A 22,156-nucleotide genomic window follows, 5' to 3' on the forward strand; every position below is an offset into this window, starting at 1 on the left:
AGCCACTTAGGACAGAGATGAGGAGAAATTCCTTTACTCAGAGGGTTGTGAATCTTTGGAATTCTCTACCCCAGGGGCTGTGGAAGCTCAGTCACTGAATATGTTTAAAGCAGAGATTGACAGATTTCTAAATACAAATTACATAAAGGGTTATGAGGATAATGTGAGAAAAAGGCATTGAAGTGGATGATCAGCCATGATCATATTGATTGGCGGGGTGGGTTTGATGGGCTGAATGGCCTACTCCTGCTCCTATGTTCCAATCATGGTGACCCATTAATGTCTCAATTCACTGGCTGGGGGTTATAGCACTCAGAGTATCTTTAACATTGTGTTTGAAGGTATTTGCAGTGTCTTACCGAGATGGCCATGATTACAAGCTTCATGAAGAGGAGTCCAACCAGCGTTGTCCCTGAAACTTAGTGGATGGCCCTGAAAAGAACAAACAGCTGATGGTCAGTATTTATATGGTGTCCCAGGGACACTAACCACCGCCCCGCCCCCTCCTACAAGCCCCCTCACCCCCCTCCCCCCCCCGCCCCCTGCCCATGTGCTGATTTATTCAGCAAAGGCTCAACAGGAGCTGAAATCTTGGCTGATGCTCCTTCCTCATGGATCAAGTTCACAGAGACCAGGGAGAAGAGACAGGTTTGCATTTTGTCTTCACAGTAGAAGACACAAAAAGCATCCCAAAAATAGTAGAACATCAGAAGGGAAAAGGGAGGGAGGAACTTAAAACAATCACTATCACTAGAGAAAAAGTACTAGGAAAACTAATGGGACTAAAGGCTGACAAGTCCCCTGGATCTGATGACCTGCATACTAGGGTCTTAAAAGAAGTGGCTGCAGAGATAGTGGATGCATTGGCTGTAATCTTCCAAAATTCCCTAGATTCTGGAAAGGTCCCAGCAGATTGGAAAACTGCAAATGTAACACCTCTGATCAAGAAAGTGGAGGGGTGGAGGGATGTGGCACAACAGAAAGCAGGAAACTATAGGCCAGTTAGCCTAACTTCTGTCATGAGGAAAATGCTAGAATCAATGAAGGAAGTAGTAACAGGACATTTGGAAAATCAGAAATCAATCAGGCAGAGTCGACATGGCTTTGTGAAAGGGAAATTGTGTTTGACAAATTTATTAGAGTTCTTTGAGGATGTAACAAGCAGGGTGGATAAAGGGGAACCAGTAGATGTAGTGTATTTGGATTTCCAAAACGTTACTACACAAGAAAAGAGCTCATGTGATGGGGTAATATATTAGTATGGATAGAGGATTGGCTAACTAACAGGAAACAGAGAGTCGGGATAAATGGGAAATTTTCAGGTTGGCAAGCTGTAACTAGTGGAGTGCCACAGGGATCAGTGCTGGGACCTCAACTATTTACAATCTATATCAATGACTTGGATGAAGGGACCGAGTGTTTTGTCGCCAAATTTGCTGACGATACGAAGATAGGTAGGAAAGCAAGTTGTGAAGATGACACAAAGAGATATAGATAGGTTAAGCGAGTGGGCAAAAATTTGGCAGATGGAGCATAATGTGGGAAAATGTGAGGTTTGGCAGAAAGAATAGAAAAGCAAAATATTCTTTAAATGGAGAGAGACTGCAGAATGCTGCGGTACAGAGGGATCTGCGTGTCCCTGTGCATGAATCACAAAAGGTTAGCATGCAGATACAGCAAGTGATTAGGAAGGCAAATGGAATGTTGGTCTTTATTGCAAGGGGGATGGAGTATAAAAGTAGGGAAGTCTTGCTACAACTGCACAGAGCACTGGTGAGACCACACCGAGACTGTTGTATACAGTTTTGGTCTCCTTATTTAAGGAGGGATATCCTTGCATTGGAAGCGGTTCAGAGAAGGTTCACTAGACTGATTCTGGAAGGGGTCGTCTTATGAGGAAAGGTTGAGCAGGTTGGGCCGATACTCATTGGAGTTTAGAAGAGTGAGAGGTGAACTTATTGAAATTTATAAGATTCTGAGGGGGCTTGACAGGGGAGATGCTGAGAGGATGTATCCCCTCGAGAACGAGGGGGGCACGGTCTCTGAATAAGGGGTCTTGCTTTTAAGATGGAGATGATGAGGAATTTCTTCTCTCAGAGGGCTATTAGAGTTTGGAATTCTCTTCCCCAGACAGCAGTACAGGGTGAGTCATTGAATATATTCAATGCTCAGTTAGACAGATTTTAATCGACAAGGGAGTCAACGGTTATGGGGGATTTAAGGCCACAATCAGATCAGCCATGATCTTATTAACTGGCGGAAAAGGCTTGAGGGGCCGAATGGCCTACTCCTGCTCCCATTTCTTATGCACAGCATCTTTCATATCCTCAGGACAGCTTCATAGCCTTTTGAAACTTACTCACTGATGTAATGTAGGAAACACAGCAGCCAATTTGCATACAAAGCAAGATCCCGCAAATGGCAACGTTTTAATGACGATATCATCTGTTTCAGGGATAAATATCCATCTTCTTTGAGAGGGCAGATGGGGCTGAAAGACAGCACAGCTGACAGTGCAGCAATCCCTCAATACTGCACCTCCGACAGTGCAGCACTCCCTCAGTACTGACCCTCCGACAGTGCAGCACTCCCTCAATACTGCACCTCCGACAGTGCAGCACTCCCTCAGTACTGACCCTCTGACAGTGCAGTGCTCCCTCAGTACTGACCCTCTGACAGTGCAGCACCCCCTCAGTACTGACCCTGCGACAGTGCAGCACTCCCTCAGTACTGACCCTCCGACAGTGCGGCACTCCCTCAGTACTGACCCTCCGACAGTGCGGCACTCCCTCAGTACTGACTCTCAGACAGTGCGGCACTCCCTCAGTACTGACTCTCTGACAGTGCGGCACTCCCTCAGTACTGACTCTCTGACAGTGCAGCACTCCCTCAGTACTGACCCTCTGACAGTGCAGCACCCCCTCAGTACTGACCCTCCGACAGTGCAGCACTCCCTCAGTACTGACCCTCTGACAGTGCAGCGCTCCCTCTGTACTGACCCTCCGACAGAGCGGCGCTCCCTCAGTACTGACTCTCTGACTGCAGCGCTCCCTCAGTACTGACCATCAGACAGTGCGGTGCTCACTCAGGACTGACCCTCCACCAGTGCAGCGCTCCCTCAGTACTGACCCTCTGACAGTGCAGCGCTCCCTCAGGACTGACCCTCCGACAGTGCGGCGCTCCCTCAGTACTGGGGCGACACAGTGGCGCAGTGGTTAGCACCGCAGCCTCACAGCTCCAGCGACCCGGGTTCAATTCTGGGTACTGCCTGCGTGGAGTTTGCAAGTTCTCCCTGTGTCTGCGTGGGTTTCCTCCGGGTGCTCCGGTTTCCTCCCACATGCCAAAGACTTGCAGGTTGATAGGTTAATTGGCCATTATAAATTGCCCCCAGTATAGGTAGGTGGTAGGGAAATATAGGGACAGGTGGGGATGTGGTAGGAATATGGGATTAGTGTAGGATTAGTATAAATGGGTGGTTGATGGTCGGCACAGACTCGGTGGGCCGAAGGGCCTGTTTCAGTGCTGTATCTCTAAACTAAAACTAAACTGACCCTCCAACAGTGCGGCGCTCCCTCAGGACTGACCCTCAGACAGTGCGGTGCTCACTTAGGACTGACCCTCTGACAGTGCAGCACTCCCTCAGTACTGACCCTCCAACAGTGCAGCGCTCCCTCAGTACTGACCCTCCACCAGTGTGGCGCTCCCTCAGTACTGACCCTGCGAGAGTGCAGCACTCCCTCAGTACTGACCCTGCGACAGTGCACTGCTCCCTCAGTACTGACCCTCCACCAGTGCGGCGCTCCCTCAGTACTGACCCTGCGACAGTGCAGCGCTCCCTCAGTACTGACCCTCCACCAGTGTGGCGCTCCATCAGTACTGACCCTGCGACAGTGCAGCACTCCCTCAGTACTGACCCTGCGACAGTGCAGCACTCCCTCAGTACTGACCCTCTGAGAGTGCAGCACTCCCTCAGTACTGACCCTCCGACAGTGCAGCGCTCCCTCAGTACTGACCCTCCGACAGAGTGGCACTCCCTCAGTACTGACCCTCCGACAGTGCAGCACTCCCTCAGTACTGACCCTGCGACAGTGCAGCACTCCCTCAGTACTGACCCTGCGACAGTGCAGCACTCCCTCAGTACTGACCCTCCGACAGTGCAGCGCTCCCTCAGTACTGACCCTCCGACAGAGTGGCACTCCCTCAGTACTGACCCTCCGACAGTGCAGCACTCCCTCAGTACTGACCCTCTGACAGTGTGGCACTCCCTCAGTACTGACCCTCCGACAGTGCAGCACTCCCTCAGTACTGACCCTGCGACAGTGCAGTGCTCCCTCAGTACTGACCCTCTGACAGTGCAGCACTCCCTCAGTACTGACCCTCCGACAGTGCGGCACTTCCTCTGTATTGACCCTCCGACAGTGCGGCACACCCTCAGTACTGACCCTCCGACAGTGCGGTGCTCACTCAGTATTGACCCTCAGACAGTGCGGTGCTCACTCAGGACTGACCCTCAGACAGTGCGGTGCTCACTCAGGACTGACCCTCAGACAGTGCGGTGCTCACTCAGGACTGACCCTCAGACAGTGCGGTGCTCACTCAGTCCTGCATTGGGTGCCTTGACTTAGATTATGTGCTCCAGTCTCTGGAGTGGGACTTGAACCCACAACATTCTGACTGAGAGGTGAGCATGCTGCTAACTGAGTCACGGCCCACTTCTCCAGTTCTCCCACTTCTCCAATGTTTTTGCCCAGTAAGATATGGGAGAAGGTTGGAGATACTCTCAGCTCTGATTTAGATTTAGAATTAGATTTTAGATTTAGATTTCGAGATACAGCACTGAAACAGGCCCTTCGGCCCACCGAGTCTGTGTCGACCATTAACCGCCCATTTATACTAATCCTACACTAATCCCATATTCCTACCACATCCCCACCTGTCCCTATATTTCCCTACCACCTACCTATACTAGGGGCAATTTATAATGGCCAATTAACCTATCAACCTGCAAGTCTTTGGCATGTGGGAGGAAACCGGAGCACCCGGAGGAAGCCCACGCAGACACAGGGAGAACTTGCAAACTCCACACAGGCAGTACCCGGAATTGAACCCGGGTCGCTGGAGCTGTGAGGCTGCGGTGCTAACCACTGCGCCACTGTGCCGCCCATTGTCCCGTGTCCTACCCTGTCAATCAGAGACGTCGCCTGTTCCAAGTTTCCTCTGATGCATGCTCTGTGAAGCGGACTCTCACCCTTATGATTCCGTTTCCATTTCTGAAAGGAGAAAGAGGAATAGAGTTAGCAAACTGCAGCCGCTGATCGGCAATGATGTCCTGGTGAGATATTGACCCTGATCCCAACGTGTGGCCTTTTTTTTTCATTCATTCATGGGATATTGGTATCGCTGACCAGGCCAGCATTTATTATCCATCCCTAATTGCCCTTGAGAAGGTGGTGGTGAGCTGCCTTCTTGAACCGCTGCAGTCCATTTGATATAGGTAAACCCAAAGTGCTGTTAGGAAGGGAGTACCAGGATTTTGACCCAGTGACAGTGAAGGAACGGCGATATAGTTCCAAGTCAGGATGGTGTGTGACTTGGAGGGGAACTTGCAGGTGGTGGTATTCCCATGCATCTGCTGCCCTTGTCCTTCTCGGTGGTAGAGGTCGCGGGTTTGGAAGGTGCGGTCTGAGGAGCCTTGGTGCATTGCTGCAGTGCATCTTGTAGATGGTACAAACTGCTGCCACTGTGCATCGGTGGTGGAGGGAGTGAATGTTTGTAGATGGGGTGCCAATCAAGCGGGCTGCTTTGTCCTGGATGTTGTCGAGCTTCTTGAGTGTTGTTGGAGCTGCACCCATCCAGGCAAGTGGAGAGTATTCCATCACACTCCTGACTTGTGCCTTGTAGATGGTGGACAGGCTTTGGGGAGTTAGGAGGTGAGTTACTCGCCTCAGGATTCCTAGCCTCTGACCTGCTCTTGTAGCCACAGTATTTATATGGCTACTCCAGTTTAGTTTCTGCCTAGCAGAGGAGACAGGCTGATAAGTGGCAAGTAACATCCTTATCTCGAGATAAGGAGGCCCAAAAGAACATTGGCGCCACACAAGTGCCAGGCAATGACCATCTCCAACAAGAGAGAATCTAACCATCTCCCCTTGACATTCAATGGCATTACAATCACTGAATTCCCCCACTATCTGCATCCTGGAGGTTACCATTGACCAGAAACTGAACTGGACCCTGTTCCGAAGAAGGGTTAACTCTGCTTCTGTTTCCACAGATGCTGCCAGACCTGCTGAGTGGTTCCAGCATTTCTTGTTTTTATTTCAGATTTCCAGCATCCGCAGTATTTTGCTTTTATTATAGGTCATTCAGGAAGTGGCCTCAGGTACAGACAAGATCCCGCACCGCAGAGCAATTAGTCAGTGTAGGATGGTACAACCATAACTAAGTGACTCGTACTCTCTCCTCACAGTCAGAAGGTTGTGTGTGCCCACTCCAGACACTTGAACCCAGCATCCAGTCGTACACTACTAGTGAAGTACTGACCCTCTGACAGTGTGGCACTCCCTCAGTACTGACCCTCCGAAGGTGCAGCACTCCCTCAGTACTGACCCTCTGACAGTGAGGCACTCCCTCAGTACTGACCCTCCGAAGGTGCAGCACTCCCTCAGTACTGACCCTCCGACAGTGCAGCACTCCCTCAGGACTGACCCTCCGACAGTGCAGCAGTTCCTCAGTACTGACCCTCCGACAGTGCAGAACTCCCTCAGGACTGACCATCCGACAGTGCAGCATTCCCTCGGGACAGACCCTCCGACAGAGTGGGACTCCCTCAGTACTGACCCTCCGACAGTGCAGCGTTCCCTCAGCACTGACCCTCTGACAGTGCAGCGCTCCCTCAGTACTGACCCTCTGACAGTGCAGCGCTCCCTCAGTACTGACCCTCCGACAGTGTGGCATTCCCTCAGTACTGATCCTCCGACAGTGCAGCGCTCCCTCAGTACTGACCCTCTGACAGTGCAGCACTCCCTCAGTACTGACCCTCCGACAGTGCGGCACTCCCTCAGTACTGACCCTCCAACAGTGCGGCACTCCCTCAGTACTGACCCTCTGACAATGCAGCACTCCCTCAGTACTGACCCTCCGACAGTGCAGCACTCCCTCAGTACTGACCCTCTGACAGTGCAGCACTCCCTCAGTACTGACCATCCTTCAGTGCAGCACTCCCTCAGTACTGACCCTCCAACTGTGTGGCACTCCCTCAGTACTGACTCTCTGACAGTGCAGCACTCCCTCAGTACTGACTCTCTGACAGTGCAGCGCACCCTCAGTACTAATCCTCTGACAGTGCAGCACTCCCTCAGTACTGATACTCTGGCAGTGCAGCACTCCCTCAGTACTGATACTCTGGCAGTGCAACATTCCCTCAGTACTGACCCTCCGACAGTGCAGCACTCCCTCAGTACTGACCCTCTGACAGTGCAGCACTCCCTCAGTACTGACCCTCCGACAGTGCGGCACTCCCTCAGTACTGACCCTCCAACAGTGCGGCACTCCCTCAGTACTGACCCTCTGACAATGCAGCACTCCCTCAGTACTGACCCTCCGACAGTGCAGCACTCCCTCAGTACTGACCCTCTGACAGTGCAGCACTCCCTCAGTACTGACCATCCTTCAGTGCAGCACTCCCTCAGTACTGACCCTCCAACTGTGTGGCACTCCCTCAGTACTGACTCTCTGACAGTGCAGCACTCCCTCAGTACTGACTCTCTGACAGTGCAGCGCACCCTCAGTACTAATCCTCTGACAGTGCAGCACTCCCTCAGTACTGATACTCTGGCAGTGCAGCACTCCCTCAGTACAGACTCTCTGACAGTGCAGCACTCCCTCAGTACTGACTCTCTGACAGTGCAGCGCTCCCTCGGTACTGACCCTCCAACAATGCGGCACTCCCTCAGTACTGACCCTCTGACAGTGCAACACTCCCTCAGTACTGACTCACCAACAGTGCAGCACTCCTTCAGTAGTGACCCTCCGACAGTGCAGCACTCCCTCAGTACTGACCCTCCGACAGTGCAGCACTCCCTCAGTACTGATCCTCCGACAGTGCAGCACTCCCTCAGTACTGACCCAGCGACAGTGCAGCACTCCCTCAGTACTGACTCTCTGACATTGCAGCACTCCCTCAGTACTGACCCTCCGACAGTGCGGCACTCCCTCAGTACTGACTCTCTGACAGTGCAGCACTCCCTCAGATCTGACTCTCTGACATTGCAGCACTCCCTCAGTACTGGCCCTCCGACAGTGCAGCACTCCCTCAGTACTGTCTCACCAACAGTGCGGCACTCCCTCAGTACTGACTCTCTGACAGTGCAGCGCTCCCTCGGTACTGACCCTCCAACAATGCGGCACTCCCTCAGTACTGACCCTCTGACAGTGCAGCACTCCCTCAGTGCTGACCCTCCGACAGTGCAGCACTCCCTCAGTACTGACCCTCCAAAAGTGCAGCACTCCCTCAGTCCTGACCCTCTGACAGTGCAGCACTCCCTCAGTACTGACCCTCTGACAGTGCAGCACTCCCTCAGTACTGATCCTCCAACAGTGCAGCGCTCCCTCAGTACTGATCGTCTGACAGTGAAGCACTCCCTCAGGACTGACTCTCTGACAGTGAAGCACTCCCTCAGTACTGACCCTCCGACAGTGCGGCACTCCCTCAGTACTGACTCTCCGACAGTGCGGCACTCCCTCAGTACTGACTCTCTGACAGTGCAGTACTCCCTCAGTACTGACCCTCCGACAGTACTGACTCTCCGACAGTGCGGCACTCCCTCAGTACTGACTCTCTGACAGTGCAGCACTCCCTCAGTGCTGACCCTCCGATAGTGCAGCGCTCCCTCAGTACTGATCGTCTGACAGTGCAGCACTCCCTCAGTACTGACCATCCATCAGTGCAGCTGATTTCTGCTGAATTCCTGATTGGTGACTGTCTTATACTGACGACAGCTAGTTCAATCTTGCCCACAAGTGGAACATCTTCTCCACCTCTCCCCTATCAAACCCTTTCATTACCTCGATCGGGTCACCCCTCAGCCTTCTCTTTTCAAGAGAAAAGAGCCCCACCCTGTTCACTCTTTTCTCGTGCGTATCACCTCTCAGTTCTGATATCACTCCATTAAACATTCTTTTTCTCCTTCTCCACTGCCTCCTTGCTCTGTTTGATTGATCTTACCTGTGTTGTTTTGGTTTTCATCCTGTTTGCAGACACATAACTGTCAGAGGAGCGAAACTGACCCTCAGGTCTGACAGTTGTAAAAGGCAGCTGGATTACTGTTGAGGATTGAACTCCTCCCTGCTTCACAATAGGTCACAGTAACTTTCAGTTTCACTCACAGGAGTGTGGGAGGATGTGGGTTTATTCCCAGACTGCACAGGCATAACTGAGAAGCAAAATGTCAAACACTAAACTCTGACAACAGATTTATTGTAAATCAGGTGATAACACGTCCATGATAAAGCACATTCAGAACTGGTAAACATCCCATTATGTGCCCACGTGTGAGGAACTGTCTCTCACTCCCGCACAGAGCTCTTTTCAAATATTCATACACTCCCTCGATTATTGTCCATGAGGCACAGTGGGCCATCAGCAGCAACAGATTGTATTCAACAGAATCTGGGACCACATAGCCCAACACTTATTTATTCATTCATGGGATGTGGGCATCGCTGGCCAGGCCAGCATTTATTGCCCATCTCTACTTGCCCTTGAGAAGGTGGTGGTGAGCTGCCTTCTTGAACCGCTGCAGTCCATGTGGGGTAGGTACACCCACAGTGCTGTTAGGAAGGGAGTTCCAGGATTTTGACCCAGTGACAGTGGAGGAACGGTGATATAGTTCCAAGTCAGGATGGTGTGTGACTTGGACGGGAACTTGCAGGTGGTGGTGTTCCCATCTATTTGCTGCCCTTGTCCTTCTAGTTGGTGGAGGTCACGGGTTTGGAAGGTGCTGTCGAAGGAGCCTTGGTGCATTGCTGCAGTGCATCTTGTAGATGGTACACACAGCTGCCACTGTGTGTGGCGGTGGAGGGAGTGAATGTTTGTGGATGGGGTGCCAATCAAGCGGGCTGCTTTGTCCTGGATGGTGTTGAGCTTCTTGAGTGTTGTTGGAGCTGCACCCATCCAGGCAAGTGGAGAATATTCCATCACACTCCTGACTTGTGTCTTGTAGATGGTGGACATCCTTTGGGGAGACAGGTGGTGAGTTACCACAGAATTCCCAGCTTCTGACCTGCTCTTGTAGCCACAGTATTTAAGTAGCTGGTCCAGTTCAGTTTCTGGTCAATGATAACCACCAGGATATTGATTGTGTGGGATTCAGCGATGGTAATGTCGTTGAATGTCAAGGGGAGATAGTTAGATTCTCTCTTGTTTGAGATGGCCATTGTCTGGCACTTGTGTGATGTGAATGTTACTTGCCACATTTCAGCCCAAGCCTGGATATTGTCCAGGTCTTGCTGCATATGGACATGGACTGCTTCAGTATCTGATGGGTTGTGAATGTTGCTGAACATTGTGCAATCATCAGCGAAAATCCCCACTTCTGACCCTAAGGAAGGTCATTGATGAAGCAGCTGAAGATGGTTGGGCCTAGGACACTACCCTGAGGAACTCCTGCAATGATGTCCTGGAGCTGATTTGATCATCTTCCTTTGTGCTAGGTGTGACTCCAACCTGCAGAGAGTTTCCCCCCGATTCCCATTGACTCCAGTTTTGCTAGGGCTCCTTGATGCCACTGATAGCTGAGCATATCCCCCACTCTACCATTACCCAGGCGGACCAGCCCTGGTTCAATGAAGAGTGCAGCAGAGCATGCCAGGAGCAGCACCAGGCATACCTCAAAATGAGGTGACAACCTGGTGAAGCTACAACACGGGACTACATGCATACTAAACAGTGGAAGCAGCATGTGATAGACAGAGCTATGTGATCACATAGTCAACAGATCAGATCAAAGCTCTGCAGTCCTGTCACATCCAGTCATGAATGGTGATGGACAATCAAACTAACAAGAGGAGGAGGTTCCACAAATACCCCCATCCTCAATGGATGGGGGAGCCCAGCACATCAGTGCAAAAGAGAAGGCTAAAGCATTTGCAACCATCTTCAGTCGGAAGTGCCGAGTGGATGATCCATCTCGGCCTCCACCTGAGATCCCCAGCATCACAGATGCCAGTTTCCAGCCATTTCTTGATAACACATGGAGTGAATCGGCAGGTAAGACCAAACACAGACTGGGTGATCGCTTTGCAGAACACCTCCCCTCAGTCTGAAAGAATGACCCCGAGCTTCCGGTTGCTTGCCATTTCAACACTCCCCCCCCACTGCACTCATGCTCACTTCTCTGTCCTGGGATTGCTGCAGTGTTCCTGTGAACATCAACACAAGCTCGAGGAACAGCATCTCATTTACTGATTAGGCACACTACAGCCTGCCGGACTGAACAATTAATTCATCAATTTCAGAGCATGACTGACCCCCTTTTTATGTTTTGTTATCTTTTCTTCTTTTCTTTTTTCTTTGGTTATTTTATTTTAGTTTTTTTTTAGTTTGGTTAGTTTGTTTCCACTGTGCCTACCCACTGTTTCTGTTTTTAAAAAAAATGTAATGTTAGTGTTTGGAGAGCTTTGTGCTTTACAGTCTATTAACACCCTCTCTGCACTAACGCTTTGTCTTTCAGCACACCATTAACATACCGTTTACCTTTGTTCCATGACCTTCTGGTCAGTTATTCTCTGTGACCTTGTCCTATCAACACCTTCTCTTTTGTTATCTCTTGCCCCACCCCCACTTTACTTGCTTAAAACCTTTTACATTTCTAATATTCCTCAGTTCTGATGAAAGGTCACTGACCTGAAACGTTAACTCTGCTTCTCTCTCCACAGATGCTGCCAAACCTGCTGAGTATTTCCAGCATTTCTTGTTTTCATTTCAGATTTCCAGTATCTGCAGTATTTTGCTTTATTTATATAAGAGTCAACCACATTGCTGTGGGTCTGGAGTTACATGAGGGCCAGACCAGGTAAGGACAGCAGATCTCCTTCCCAAAAGGACATTGGTGAACCAGATGGTTTTTTTATGACAATTGATGATAGTTTCATGGTCACCATTACTGAGACTAGCTTTCAATTCCAGAGTTTTTTCAATTAATTGATTGAATTTATAAATGAATTGAATTTAAATTCAACCAGCTGCTGCTGTGGGATTTAAACCTGTTTCCTCAGGGAATTAGCCTGTGCCTCTGGACTGCTAGTCCAGTGACATTACCACTTCACCACCATCTCCCCTAAAAAGCAGGTCGAATCAAATGCAGCCAATCACTGCCCCATCAGTCTACTCCCAATCACCAGCAAAGTGATGGAAGGTGTCATCGACAGTGCCATCAAGTGGCACTTGCTCAGCAATAACCTGCTCACTGATGCTCAGTTTGACTTCCGCCAGGGCCACTCAGCTCCTGACCTCATTACAGCCTTGGTTCAAACATGGACAAAAGAGCTGAACTCAAGAGGTGAGGTGAGAGTGACTGCCCTTGACATCAAGGCAGCATTTGACTGAGTATGGCATCAAGGAGCCCTAGCAAAACTGGAGTCAATGGGAATCGGGGAAAACTCTCCGCAGGTTGGGGTCATACCTAGCACAAAGGAAGATGGTTGTGGTTGTTGGAGGTCAATCAGCTCAGCTCCAGGACATCACTGCAGGAGTTACTCAGGGTAGTGCCCTAGGCCCAACCATCTTCAGCTGCTTCATCAATCACCTTCCTTCTGAGGTCAGAAGTGGGGATGTTCGCTGATGATTGCACAATGTTCAACACCATTCGCAACTCCTCAGATACTGAAGGAGTCCACGTCCATAGGCAGCAAGACCTGGACAATATCCAGGCTGAGGCTGATAAGTGGCAAGTAACATTTGTGCCAGACAAGTGCCAGGCAATGACCATCTCCAACAAGAGAGAATCTAACCATCTCCCCTTGACATTCAATGGCATTACCATCACTGAATTCCCCACTATCAACATCCTGGGGCACACCATTGACCAGAAACTGAACTGGAGTAGCCATATAAATACCGTGGCTACAAGAGCAGGTCGGAGGCTAGGAATCCTGCAGCGAGTAACTCACCTCCTGACTCCCCAAAGCCTGTTCACCATCTACAAGGCACAAGTCAGGAGTGTGATGGAATACTCTCTACTTGCCTGGATGAGTGCAGTTCCAACAACACCAACCAGGACAAAACATCCCGCTTGATTGGCTCCCCCTCCACAAACATTCACTCCCTCCACCACCGATGCACAGTGGCAGCAGTGTGTACCATCTACAAGATGCACTGCAGCAATGCACCAAGGCTCCTTCCAAACCCGCGACCTCTACCAACTAGAAGGACAAGGGCAGCAAATACATGGGAACACCACCACCTGCAAGTTCCCCTCCAAGTCACACACCATCCTGACTTGGAACTATATCACCGTTCCTTCACTGTCACTGGGTCAAAATCCTGGAACTCCCTTCCTAACAGCACTGTGGGTGTACCTACCCCACATGGACTGCAGTGGTTCAAGAAGGCAGCTCACCACCACCTTCTCAAGGGCAATTAGGGATGGGCAATAAATGCTGGCTTGGCCAGCGACAGTCACAACCTGAAGCTAGTTGATGGATGTGTGGCAGTTACGCAGAAGTTTTGGATTTCACTCACCTCTTTCCTTGTAGTCCATGTTTTTCCACATTTTGATGAAGCGCTATGAGTTGTATCTGAAACTGAGGGCACACAGGGTCATCAGAACAGTCAATAGATCCTCAGAGAGCCAGCTGTTAATCGCAATTTCCAAAAAACAAATACGTATCTCATTGAACTTTTTTTAAGTCAGGCAGTAAGATGGTGAAGATTTCATATAACCCCATTTAACCATACAACCCATATAACCCCATTTAACCCGACAAGCAGAGAACAGAATGGTGCCATTTGGCCCATCATGTCCATGCTGGCCCTTTGCCAGAACAATCCACTGGTCCCACTGCCCCACTCTCTCCCCATATTCCTGTATCTCCCTTTCGATTCATTAAGGGATGTAGTAGTCTTTGCCTGACACAGTCCCTGTGGAAAAGCTGTCCTTGCTCCAACACCCCACTGCTCTATGTAGAAATTTCCCCCAATCTCTCTCCTCACTCCCCGACCAATTTTAAATTTATGATCCCTCTTAACCCAACTCTCCAACCCGGCAGAATAACCTCCCTATCACCTCTACCCATCAGCATTTAAATACAAAAGCAAAATACTGTGGATGCTGGAAATCTGCTATCCGAACATTTACACCTCCTCTAGACACATCTTTTGTTTCTTTACATGCCCCATTACCACTCCCTTTGGCCTTGCACCATGAAACCTTTTGTCATTTAATCTCTCCTGTCCTTCACCCTATCACAGACCTTCCCTTTTGTTCTTCTCCCCACCCTCCCTCACTTACCTACTAAAAACCGATTACATTTCTAACCTTTGCCAGTTCTGATGAAAGGTCACTGACCTGAAACATTAACTTGTTCTCTCTCCACAGATGCTGCCCGACCTGCCGAGTTTTTTTATTTCGGATTTCCAGCATCCACAGTATTTTGATTTTGTATTTAAATGCTGATAGGTTTGGTAGAGTTCGATAGGGAGATTATCGTTCCTGGTTGGGGAGTTGGTTTGGAGGGATCATCAATTTAAAAGGGTCTGCTGAGCAGTGGGGGGGGGGGGGGGGCGAGGGGGGGGAAGATTCCTGGCCAAAAAAGTAGGTACAGAGGTGGTGGCAGTGAACAACAAAGAACAAAGAACAGTACAGCACAGGAACAGGCCATTCGGCCCTCCAAGCCTGCGCCGATCTTGATGCCTGCCTAAACTAAAAGCTTCTGCACTTCCGGGGTCCGTATCCCTCTATTCCCTTCCTATTCATGTATTTGTCAAGATGCCTCTTAAACGTCATTATCGTACCTGCTTCCACCATCTCCCCCGGCAGCAGGTTCCAGGCACTCACCACCATCTGTGTAAAGAACTTGCCTCGCACATCCCCTCTAAACTTTGCCCCTCGCACCTTAAACCTATGTCCCCTAGTAACTGACTCTTCCACCCTGGGAAAAAGCTTCTGACTATCCACTCTGTCCATGCCGCACATAACTTTGTAAACCTCTATCATGTCGCCCCTCCACCTCCGTCATTCCAGTGAAAACAATCCGAGTTTATCCAAACTTTCCTCATAGCTAATGCCCTCCAGACCAGGCAACATCCTGGTAAACCTCTTCTGTACCCTCTCCAAAGCCTCCACGTCCTTCTGGTAGTGTGGCGACCAGAAATGCACGCAATATTCTAAGTGTGGCCTAACTAAAGTTCTGTACAGCTGCAACATGACTTGCCAATTTTTATACTCTATGCCCGACCGATGAAGGCAAGCATGCTGTATGCCTTCTTGACTCCCTTATCCACCTGCGCTGCAGTGGAAGAAGAGCTCAACGTCATGCCGAACACGAAATTCATTGAGGTGAGGGCGTGAAGGGATAAAGCTGAGTACTTTGCTGAGGACAGATCGTTCAGCATCAGAGAGGGGAAAGTCACAGGTTATTGGGAATACACGGCAAGGGGTCAGATTGGGAGATGAGATGGGGTCAGAGGGAAGTGAAGGGGAAGGAGGATCTGGAGGAGCGTTGGTACCCTTGAGTTGTTGAAGTCTGCGTTCCTGAACGCCTGAAACGAAGATAAAAAGTTTTCTGTTAAAGTGCTGGGTGATGTGAAGGATGAAATGAAACTGTAGAGGGTAGCTTTGAGATAGCATGAGTTGACGTTGCTGGAGAGAGAGAGAGATCGAGTGTATGCATGTGGCAGAGTGTGGCACTGACAGCAGACCTTAGGATGTGGTGAGGACAGTGCTTCAAGGAATGCTGACTACCTGGGAGATATCTGTAATCTGAAACATGAAACATGGAATTTCAGCTGGAATCTACATGGAATAAGTCGGAGCCGGAGACAGTCGCTGAGGAAGGAGATGTGGCTGTGAAAACGAGTTTTGGTCGATACCTTATCAAACACCTGGAGGGAAATAGGAAGCACTGAAGGTGAACAAGGTAAAAGAGACAAACAAAAATCCTGTCGGAGAGAAGAGCAGAACTTCTTCAAGGTAGGCATTCCTGGAAGAGAAGTGGTAGTGAATTAAACACTAAAATAAAAGCAAAATACTGCAGATGCTGGAAATCTGAAATAAAAACAGAAAATGCTGGAAATACTCAGCAGGTCTGGCAGCATCTCAGTCATAAATGTAACAGGTGAAGAACAAAAGGGAAGATCTGTGATAGGGTGGAGGGCAGGAGGGATTACATCACAAAAGGTTTCATGGTACAAAGCCAAAGGAAATGGTAATGGGACAAGTAAAGATTTTAATACCACCTATTGAATCTCTTTTGAAAGGGAAGAAAAGACTTTGTGTAGGGAAATTTTTGTTCAAATCCTTCCCCAGTATCTACTTGTAAAAGCATATTTAGTTAGTTTACACTCAAAGGAAGCCAGTTTTGTGCAACTTTCAAGGCTCTTTGCCTCATTGTGGCTCCAGTGATGTCCTCAGTAGGGATGAGCCTCATTGGCTCTCCTTATACTGACCTGGGAGCCAATCAGGAGATGTCTAACCACAGGAAAATATCTTACTGGTTAATTGTGCTGTCATGTAGATAGAGCAGCTTGGGTAGTGTTAAACTGAGGCCCCATCTGCCCTCTCAGGTGGATGTAAACAATCCCATGACACTACTTCAAAGATAACTAAGGAGAGAGTACGGCCCATAAACGACCAAAAAGGTAACCTATGTGTAGGGGCAGAAGAATTGTTCTTAATGAATGCTTTGCATCTGTCTTCACAAAAGCGGGGACAATGCAGATGTGGTAGTTAAGGAGGAAGAGTGTGAAGTATTGAATGTGATAAACATAGGGAGAGAGGAAGTATTTAATGGGATTAGCATCCTTGAAAGTTGATAAATCACCAGGGCCAGATGAAATGTACCCGAGGCTGTTAAAAGAAGTAAGAGAGCAAATGTAACTCCTTTATTCAAAAAGGGAGAGAGACAGAAAGCAGGAAACTACAGGCCAGTTAGCTTAACATCTGTCATAGGGAAAATGTTAGAAGCTATTATTAAAGACGTTATAACAGGGCATTTAGAAAAATTCAAGGTAGTCAGGCAGAGTCAACATGGTTTTGTGAAAGGGAAATCATGTTTAACCAATTTATTGGAGTTCTTTGAGGGAGTTACATGTGCTGTGGATAAAGGGGAACTGGTACCTGTTTTGTACTTAGATTTCCAGAATCCATTTGGTAAGGAGCCACATCAAAGGTTATTGCAGAAAATAAAAGCTCATGGTGTAGGGGGTAACATATTGGCATGGATAGAAGATTGGATAGCTAACAGGAAACAGAGAGTAGGCATAAACGGGTCATTTTCTGGTTGGCAAGATGTAATGAGTGGTGTGCCACAGGGATCTGTGCTGGGGCCTCAACTTTTTACAATTTATATAAATGACTTGGATGAAGGGACCGAAGGTATGGTTGCTAAATTTGCTGATGACACAAAGATAGGTAGGAAAGTAACTTGTGAAGAGGACATAAGGGGGCTACAAAGGAATATAGATAGGTTAAGTGAGTGGACAAAGACCTGGCAAATGAAATATAATGTGGGAAAATGTGAAATTTTCCATTTTGGCAGGAAGAATAAAGTTTTCCAGTTCGGGGCGGGAGCAGGAAACGGCACCGATACAGTCATCAATGTTCCTGAAAAAGAGTTGGGGGAGGGGGTCTGAGTAGGACTGGAACAAGAAATGTTCGACATATCCCACAAAAAGACAGGTATAACTAGGACCCATGTGGGTACCCATAGCAACACCTTTTACTTGAAGGAAGTGAGTGGAGTTGAAGGAGAAGTTGTTCAATGTGAGAACAAGTTCAGCCAGGCGGAGGAGGGCGGTGGTGGATGGGGACTGGTTGGGCCTCTGTTCAAGGAATAAGGGGAGAGCCCTAAGACCATCCTGGTGGGGGATGGAGGTGTAGAGAGATTGGACGTCAATAGTGAAGAGGAGGCGGTTAGGGCCAGCAAACTGGAAATTGTCAAAATGACGTACGGTGTCAGAAGAGGCACGGATGTAGGTGGGAAGAGACTGGACCAGCGGAGAAAGGATAGAGTCAAGTTAGGAAGAAATAAGTTCAGTGGACAGGAACAGGCTGAAATGATGGGTCTACCAGGACAGTCCTGTTTGTGGATTTTGGGAAAGAGGTAGAAGCGGGCTGACCGGGGTTATGGGACTATCAAGTGGGAAGCTGCAGAGGGAAGATCTCCGGAGATGAGGTCAGTGACAGTCCTGTGGATAGTAGCTTGATGTTCAGTGGTGGGATCATGGTTCAGGGGGAGGTAGGAAGAAGTGTCTGAGAGCTGGCAGTCAGCCTCTGCAAGGTAGAGGTCGGTACGCCAGACAACAACAGCACCTCCCTTGTCAGCAGGTTTGATCACAATGCCGGGGCTAGACCTGAGAGAACGGGGTGCAACAAGTTCAAAGGGAGACAGGTTAGAGGAGCAGAGAAATTGAGATGACCGATGTCATGCCGACAGTTTTCAATGAAAAGATAATTGTCAATGGGTGTTTTAGTGACTGGAGGGCTGTTTCTGGTGGCGTTCTGCAGGGCTCAGTACTGGGTCCCCTGCTTTTTGTGGTATATATTAACAATTTGGACGTAAATGTAGGGGGCATGATCAAGAAGTTTGCAGACGACACTAAGATTGGCCATGTGGTAGATAGCGAGGAGGATAGCTACAGGCTGCAGGAAGATATTGATGGTCTGGTCAGATGGGCAGAAAAGTGGCAAATGGAATTCAACCTGGAGAAGTGTGAGGTGATGCATTTGGGGAGGTCAAACAAGGCAAAGGAATACACGATTAATGGGAAAATACTGAGAGGTAGAGAGGAAGTGAGGGACCTGGGAGTGAATGTCCACAGATCCCTGAAGGTAGCAGGACAGGTCGATAAGGTGGTTAAGAAGGCATATGGAATCCTTTAAACAAAAGCAAAATACTGCAGATGCTGGAAATTTGAAACAAAAAAAGTGCTGGAAAATCTCAGCAGGTCTGGCAGCATCTGTGGAGAGAGAAGCAGAGTTAACATTTCAGGTCTGTGACCTTTCATCAGAACTCTGAGTTTTTCCAGCACGTTTTGTTTTTGTATATGGAATCCTTTCCTTTATTAGCTGAGATATAGAATATAAGAGTAGGGAGGTTATGCTGGAACTGTATAAATCATTGGTTAGGCCACAACTTGAGTACTGTGTACAGTTCTGGTCACCTCATTACAGAAAGGATGTAATTACACGAGAGAGGGTACAGAAGAGATTTACGAGTATGTTGCCAGGACTGGAAAACTGTCGCTATGAGGAAAGATTGGATAGGCTGGGGTTGTTTTCCTTGGAACAGAGAAGGCTGAGGGGAGATCTGATTGAAATATATAAAATTGTGAGGGGTCTGGATAGAGTGGAGATGAAGGGTCTATTCACCTTAGCAGAGAGGTCAGTGACGAGGGGGCATAGATTTAAAGTGATTGGTAGAAAAATTAATGGGAAGATGAGGAAAAACCTTTTTACCCAGAGGGTGGTGTGGGTCTGGAACTCACTTCCTGAAAGGGTAGTTGAGGCAGAACTCATTCAAAAGGAGTCTGGATATGCACCGCAAGTGCCGTAATCTGCAGGGCTACGGACCAAATGATGGAAGGTGGGATTAGAATAGGTGGATCGTTTCTTGGCCGGCACAGACACAATGGGCAAAGTGGCCTCTTTCTGTGCCTTAAACTTTCTATGATACTAAGAGCAGGGGAGTTCTCCCCGGTGTCCCAGCCAATATTTATACCTCAACCAACATCACTGAGACAGATTACCTGATCATTATCACATTGATCTTGTGGGATCGTGCTGTGTGCAAATTGGTTGCTATGTTTCCGACATTACAACAGCGACTACACTTTGAAAATACTTCACTTTGGGAAAACATCCTGAGATGATGAAAGGCATGATATTAACGCACGTTTTTTTTCCTTCTCTCTCTGACTCAGTGCTTCTCTTTCCCTGTGTGTGCTTCTGTCTCTTTCTCTACTGATGACACCAACAGTTGAGGGTTCCCTCCACCTACCATTTGCAGAGAGTTCAGGGTCACTCCGTTTGAGGAGCTCAGCATCCTCCATCTCATCCTCCATCTCCGTCCCCTCCTCACTCTCACTGTCCTCCTGCTCTGAGGAGCTGTTGCTATTCTGCTGCATTGCACTGAGGGCCTTCAGCACCTTCCTCTGCAAAATGAAAATCAAGATTAAAGAGCAACCACTTCCTGAAACACACTGAACCTGGGAGGAGACCAAGGTTGCTGTGGAGTGAGTGAGGGAAGTCGTGTGTTTACACACATCCCTCTGTTGGATTGGAACCACTTTACACTGCAGGGTCGGGTGTCGGGTGGGGGGTGGAGGGGTAGGGGAGGGGTGGTGGGAGGGACGGGGGAGGGGTAGGGGGTGTCAGAGAGGGGCGAGGGGAGGGGGATGGGTGTTGGGGTGAGGGGAAGGGGTGTCGGGCTGACGCAGACGTCTCCGACAACAGAGAACAGTAATTCGGATGCAGATCGACCTCAGGGACCATCACTCTGCCTTGTCCAGCTTCACCATCTTCCGACCTCATTCGCACCATCACTCAGCCGCCTATTGCCACATCAGTCACATCACCCGACTTCGCCCCTGTCTCGGCTCATCTGCTGCTGAAATCCTCATTCATGCCTTTGTTATCTCTCGACTTGACAATTCCAACACACTCCTGGCTGGTTTCCCACATTCTCCTCTCCGTAAACTTGAGGCCATCCAAACAGTTGTTGCCTGGGTCCTAACGAGTACCAAGTCCTGTTCCCCTATCACCCCTGTACTCACTGACCTACATTAACACACACCAAGTCCCGTTCCCCTATCACCCCTGTACTCACTGACCTACATTAACACACACCAAGTCCCGTTCCCCTATCACCCCTGTGCTCACTGACCTACATTAACACACACCAAGTCCCGTTCCCCTATCACCCTTGTACTCACTGACCTACATTAACACACACCAAGTCCCGTTCCCCTGTCACCCCCTGTACTCACTGATCTACATTAACACACACCAAGTCCCGTTCCCCTATCACCCCTGTACTCACTGACCTATATTAACTCAGACCAAGTCCCATTCCCCTATCACCCCTGTACTCACTGACCTACATTAACACACACCAAGTCCCATTCCCCTATCACCCCTGTACTCACTGACCTACATTAACACACACCAAGTCCCGTTCCTCTATCACCCATGTACTCACTGACCTACATTAACACACACCAAGTCCCGTTTCCCTATCACCCCTATACTCACTGACCTACATTAACACACACCAAGTCCCATTCCCCTATCACCCCTGTACTCACTGACCTACATTAACACACACCAAGTCCCGTTCCCCTATCACCCCTGTGCTCACTGACCTACATTAACACACACCAAGTCCCATTCCTCTATCACCCCTGTACTCACTGACCTACATTAACACACACCAAGTCCTGTTCCCCTATCACCCCTGTACTCACTGACCTACATTAACTCACACCAAGTCCCGTTCCCCTATCACCCCTGTACTCACTGACCGACATTAACACACACCAAGTCCTGTTCCCCTATCACCCCTGTGCTCACTGACCTACATTAACACACACCAAGTCCCGTTCCTCTATCACCCCTGTACTCACTGACCGACATTAACACACACCAAGTCCTGTTCCCCTATCACCCCTGTACTCACTGACCGACATTAACACACACCAAGTCCCTTTCCCCTATCACCCCTGTACTCACTGACCTACATTAACACACAGCAAGTCCTGTTCCCCTATCACCCCTGTACTCACTGACCGACATTAACACACACCAAGTCCTGTTCCCCTATCACCCCTGAACTCACTGACCTACATTAACACACACCAAGTCCCATTCCCAATCACCCCTGTACTCACTGACCTACATTAACACACACCAAGTCCTGTTCCCCTATCACCCCTGTGCTC

General features: G+C 49.2%; 1 protein-coding gene across 4 annotated transcripts in view; it reads right to left on the bottom strand.

Annotated features, from left to right (window-relative positions):
- LOC137351620 (tonsoku-like protein) overlaps window positions 1–22,156 on the bottom strand; it is a 321,657-nt gene that overhangs the window by 55,221 nt on the left and 244,280 nt on the right. For 3 of the 4 annotated variants that reach the window (XM_068016241.1, XM_068016243.1, XM_068016254.1), the window contains exons 11-14: window positions 20,218–20,371; window positions 13,742–13,803; window positions 5,181–5,270; window positions 360–432 (exon numbers count right to left, since the gene is read on the bottom strand). In XM_068016241.1, coding sequence (XP_067872342.1) covers window positions 360–432; window positions 5,181–5,270; window positions 13,742–13,803; window positions 20,218–20,371 — 379 coding nt within the window. The remainder of the gene's footprint in view (window positions 1–359; window positions 433–5,180; window positions 5,271–13,741; window positions 13,804–20,217; window positions 20,372–22,156) is intronic. The other variant, XM_068016251.1, reaches the window with a different exon arrangement.

This window comes from Heterodontus francisci, chromosome 2 (assembly GCF_036365525.1).
Source record: "Heterodontus francisci isolate sHetFra1 chromosome 2, sHetFra1.hap1, whole genome shotgun sequence".
NCBI classification, from domain to species: Eukaryota; Metazoa; Chordata; class Chondrichthyes; order Heterodontiformes; family Heterodontidae; genus Heterodontus; species Heterodontus francisci.